This window comes from Nannospalax galili, unplaced genomic scaffold, assembly GCF_000622305.1.
Source record: "Nannospalax galili isolate Female #2095 unplaced genomic scaffold, S.galili_v1.0 scaffold429, whole genome shotgun sequence".
NCBI lineage: Eukaryota > Metazoa > Chordata > Mammalia > Rodentia > Spalacidae > Nannospalax > Nannospalax galili.
The window spans coordinates 6,135,740-6,140,774 of NW_008360330.1; the positions used below are offsets into that span (position 1 = coordinate 6,135,740).

The 5,035-nt window shown below is 43.9% G+C and overlaps 1 protein-coding gene across 2 annotated transcripts in view; it reads right to left on the bottom strand.

Moving 5' to 3' along the window:
• The window catches only part of Nphs2 (NPHS2 stomatin family member, podocin), a 26,125-nt gene extending 21,090 nt beyond the window's left edge, over window positions 1-5,035 (bottom strand). The window contains exon 1 of one of the 2 annotated variants that reach the window (XM_008826138.1): window positions 4,717-5,035. In XM_008826138.1, coding sequence (XP_008824360.1) covers window positions 4,717-4,984 — 268 coding nt within the window. In that variant the 5' untranslated portion in view covers window positions 4,985-5,035. The remainder of the gene's footprint in view (window positions 1-4,716) is intronic. The other variant, XM_008826139.1, reaches the window with a different exon arrangement.

The following is a 5,035-nucleotide window of genomic DNA, read 5'->3' on the forward strand; positions in this document are numbered from 1 at the left end:
TAAATTAATTTTAAAATATTTTTGAGAATTTCATCCATTAGTACCATAATTATATCATTCCTGCCCCTTCCACTCCTCCCTCCAACTCCTTCCACATTCCTTCCACTCCCTCTCAATTTTTTGACCAATTTCTTTCTTTCTTTTCTTTCTTTCTTTCTTTCTTTCTTTCTTTCTTTCTTTCTTTCTTTCTTTCCTTTCTTTCTTTCTCTTTCTCTTTCTCTCTCTTTCTTCTCTTTCTTTCTTTCCTTCCTTTCTTCTCTCTCTCTCTCTCTCTCTCTCTCTCTCTCCTTTCTCCTTTCTTCTTTCTTTTTATGAGACAGGGTCTTCCTGTAGCCCCAGATGACCTGGAAGTTGCTATGCAGACCAGGCTGGCCGCAGTCTCACAGAGATCTGCCTGCCTCTGCCTCTGGAGTGCTGGGAGTAAAGGTGTGGCCACCACACGCCTGGCGCCTGACCTCTTTCTTTAATCATTATTATTACTCACATGTGTCTGTGTTTGCGCACATGCATGCGTGGGTAAAAACAATTTACTGAGTCCAATTAGTGGTGCTCACATGTACATGCATTTAGGACTGACCACTTAGGATTGGATAACATTATCAGGGAGCTCTCCTTTGAGAAAACTGATTCTCCCCCTCTCAGCATCCACTGATTGCCTGTAGCCCTTCATCTAAAGGTGCAATCTTGTTAAATTTCCCTCATTCACACTGGCATGTCAACTGGTGTTTTCACTATGTATGTCTTGTTTAGGTAATCATATTGTGGAGATTTCATGGGTGTAGCTTCCCTGTCAAGTCTGGAAGACACAATCTAACAGCAGGTATCCTGGTCTTTTGGCTCTTTCCACCCCCTCTTCCATGATGTTCCCTGAGTCTTAGGTGTAAGGATTGCGTTTTAGAAGTATAAATTCAGGCTGGGCACCCCACAGTCACTTATTCTCTGTAGAGCTCTGTAATTGCCTCAAGATGTTGCAAAAAGAAGCTTCTTTGATGAGGGGTAAAAGCTACACTTAATCTGTTAGTTAAAGATAAGAATTTAGGATAAGTCAGAAATTATATGGGTTAAGGGAAGTAGTAGGTTCTCCTCTAGGGTCTGTAACCTCTCTAACCATGGGTACTTGACTAGGCTTACAGTACCTGGCATGAATTCCCTCCTACTAAGTGGGTCTTAAGTCCAACTAGACAGCTGTTTGTCACCCCCAAGATAATATTGCCACTATTGCACCATTTAGGATTGCACCCATGGGTGGGTCACTGCTGTGGTTCATAGGCTTCAAAGTTGGGTAAGACTATTGGATGCTTTTCTCCCTTGGCAGTTTGCATAGTGCCTTCCAATACTATGAGAGCTAGTCCTCAGGGAAGAGGATTTCAGGTCAGTTCCAGTTTCATTCTGCCAAGTCCTGTGTCTGAGTGTGTGGTATTCCAGTATTCTTCAGCAATACTGGAAATCTGAGAATTTTAATTTCCAGGTACTAGAAAACTGACCAAAGGTACACTATTTGTTAGCTTAAAAACATCAAAGAGAACTAGAAGATGACTAAAAACTAAGACACGTTTAAAAGCCTACTTTCAAGGGATGGGAAGAAAAAAGATAACTAATTGGTTGGCCTAAAAATTTGATTTCCAAAGCCAGGCACAGTGGAGCTCAGTTGTGGTGCCAGATATTGGGAGGTTGGAGCAGAAGCCTCCTTCAAATTCAGGGTCAGCCTAAGCAACATAGCAAGATTGTGTTTTTTTTTCTTTAATTTTTTTTATTTATTTCTTTTTCTTGGGGGTGGGATCAGTATGTGTATGGAGGTCAGAACACAATTTGTAGGGTCAGTTCTCTCCTTCCACCATGTGGGTCCCAGGGATCAAACTCAGATCATTCAGCTTTATGCACTGAGCCATCTTGGTGGGCCAAGACTGCATCTCTTAAAAATAAATTTTTGAATTTGAACTTGAATTTGAAACCTGGCAAGGTCATCATCAAGCTGACTACTTGAAGAAGACAGATATGCAAGCTACATCAACATAAGCCCAAGTTGCACTGAATGTGGAAGTTCCCAATGGCTGTCCCATAGAACACAAATCCCACAGGGAAGTCTACTCCACATAGGAAGAGTTTCCTGGACAGACAAGTAGAGAAAAATCAGGCTAGGTGTCATATCTTATTCCTGGCATTCCTAATGATCAGCATGCAGAAACTAAGAGAATCCCTGCAGTAAAGAAGCATTCTTAGCTCTGTTTAGTGTTTCCCAGACACTGACCAGGCGTTTTCTCCAAGGAGCACTCACTCATGCTCTGTGGAATTTATTTCTCATGGAACTACTTTGGGAAATGCTCTTTCAACATCATTAATTTTTCATATAATTCCTCAAAGAAATGACTCACAATATCATCGGCATTTAAATTGGCTTTATATATGTATTTCAGTTGCCAGTGGTAGCTATGGCAATTCAAAGTAAAAAAATGTACATATAGACAAAGTTACATTTTGTAAGTGAAAAAGACCACAAAAATGTCTTCATTTAGTAGTTAAGGATGTAAATAGAACATTGATTTGTATACTCAGATCTGAAACTTTAAAGTTTTACCCTCAGAATACTGTTCTCTTGGAATGAGTTGCTTGAATGCCCAGTTGGTTTGAATAAAAGCAAAGGCAGGAAGAGCCTGTAGACACAGCCGGGGAATCTCCAGTGTTTTGATGAGATGTTCCTTTTTATTTCTCCCAAGTCTTAAGCAGTCAATCTTTGAGAGTGTGGTGCTAAATGAGAAAGAGGATGTTCACTGTTCCCTGGGAGCCACAGACATCTGCCAGGCAAGGGCTCATCCTCTTCCTTGGGGGAATTTATCACCTCTTGCTTGGGATTCTTTGTGGCTGAACTGAGGCCTACAAAGACAGTTACTCACTTAAGACCATAGCTATTTGGTAGCAGTCCTGGGACCATGGGCAGAAACCAGGCCAGTGCCACAGAATGATGGTTACTGCGGTCAGCTAGATGGTCTTCTCTGGAATTTGGGCTTCTCTATTTCTTAGCTATAGGTATTGGTCAATGTTTTAAGTTGTGAACTTGACTAGTTTAAAAGATGCTAGAACCAGTGAAAGTACCTGTGTGTCTGTAGGGGCATTTCTAGAGAGGAATGACATATAGGACAGTGATTAAAGGTAGGGGCACACTCTGAATAGGGACAGGACCCTCAAACAGGCATATTAGCAGGATGAAGATGGGAGAGGAAAGCAGCAGCATGGCAGCTGGCAAGTCACTTTCTTTTGTGAATGGCTGCATGTACAGGTGCTGTTGCCCGCAGACACCAGACTCCAGCCTCTTTGGCCTTTCAACGTGGACTCAATACCAAGGACTCTTCAGAGAGCTTCTGGACTTTCAGGATTGCAAAGTCTAGGTCTACTACTGTTAAGGTGTCTCATTTTCTGGATTGGGACCTGGTTCTCTACCTCTCAAGTGTGCAGGTGGCCTTTGTTAGACTACCTAACTCTTATCATGTAAGCTAGCCCAATAAATTCCATTTTCTACACACACACATGCAAGTAATTTAATTTCTCAGAGCATATTTCCTCATCTGTGATGATGACAAGGAACTAAATAACTCAGCAAAATACCCAGTGTGTACCTGGCACATAGAAAGGCCTCCTGAAGTGGGACTCCCTTTCTTGCCTACCCCACTGATCTGATCTGCCACAAACTCTCTAACCTCAGCATTGCTATAGCATTGAACCCAACAACTTCTCTTTAAGACCAGAGATTTAGCAGTTAGGCAAAAAGTATTAGCATGGCCATTTTACATCCCAACTGCAGGATCTTCCTCGGATTGTAGCTTTCTACGATCCAGCATGCACTGCATTGCTGGCAATCAGGCAATGTTAAAACATCACTACAACAGAAACCAATGTAACATGCTATTCCCTATTTAATTTTCTTCAAACATCTGCCACCTTATTTGGGTGTAGTGATTTTCTTTTTCCTTTTATTCATTATAAAAAGGACTGGAAGTAGTAACATTTGACCCCAAGAGTTGTGGCATCGGCAGAAGTGAAAGGGACCTCTTTCTTTGCACCCCCTCTTTTGCTCTAGAGGTCTTCTCTCTTAGCTTGCAAGGACTTTGCTGAGATTGTGCAAAGTGCTTTGGAAGGCTTTTTAAAAAATTATCATGCCTACCCTGTGAGGCATTGTGGTCATTTTGATAGTAAAGGCTCTTTCTGTGATCACATGGGGCTGGGCTGAAATTTAAATTCGTTTTTTGACTTGTCTTTGCTGACTCTGCTTTTTAGAACAACAGCAACAACAAACAAACAAACAAACAAAAAAACCCCACCTTTCCAAAGAAAGTTTACAATACTCTTAGGTAAGACTGATGGTGGGGATGAGGGAAGAATAGCCACTTGGTTGCTCAGAGCCAGCACACTGAGTGCCCACAGGCCCTTCCATGACCACAAAAGCCAACATCATGTTTCCTTTGCCTGTTGACCAGGCCCTGTCCTGGGCGACTGGCTCCTCTCATCCGGGTACTAGGGACCAACTGTTGAGTTGATGTTGCTTTTGTATTTCTTCTGATGCAATTTGGCCTCTGCTATTTGGGAGTTGCCTAACTCACATCTTTCATTTCCTGGAAACTAGAACCTTGGACCCAGTGTGCTGGCTTTGTCTCAGTGGGGGAACTCATTCCACTTATCTGACATTTCGGGACTTCCGCTCGCAGGTGCCTGATCGACCCATACCTTCCTCTGGCCTCTCGCTCTCCAGCATCGCCACCACTTCGGTGCCCTCCTCACCAGAGCCCCGAACATCATCCACGTCCACTACAGTGCCTGCGGGGGCTCGGGGCTCCCCCAGGGTCCTAGTCCTCCCGGAGCTCCGCCGCTCTGACCCAGCATCCCGGCGCCCGCGGCTGCCTCTCTCGGTCTTCCCCTTCTTGTCCTCCCTTGAAGAGGACCTGCCGCCTCTCCCTTGGGCCTCTCGGGAGGAGCTCCGTGCCCTCCTTTCCATGCTCAGAGTGGCGGGGCAGCAGCGGCCAGCCGCAGAGCAAGGTGCTGGTAG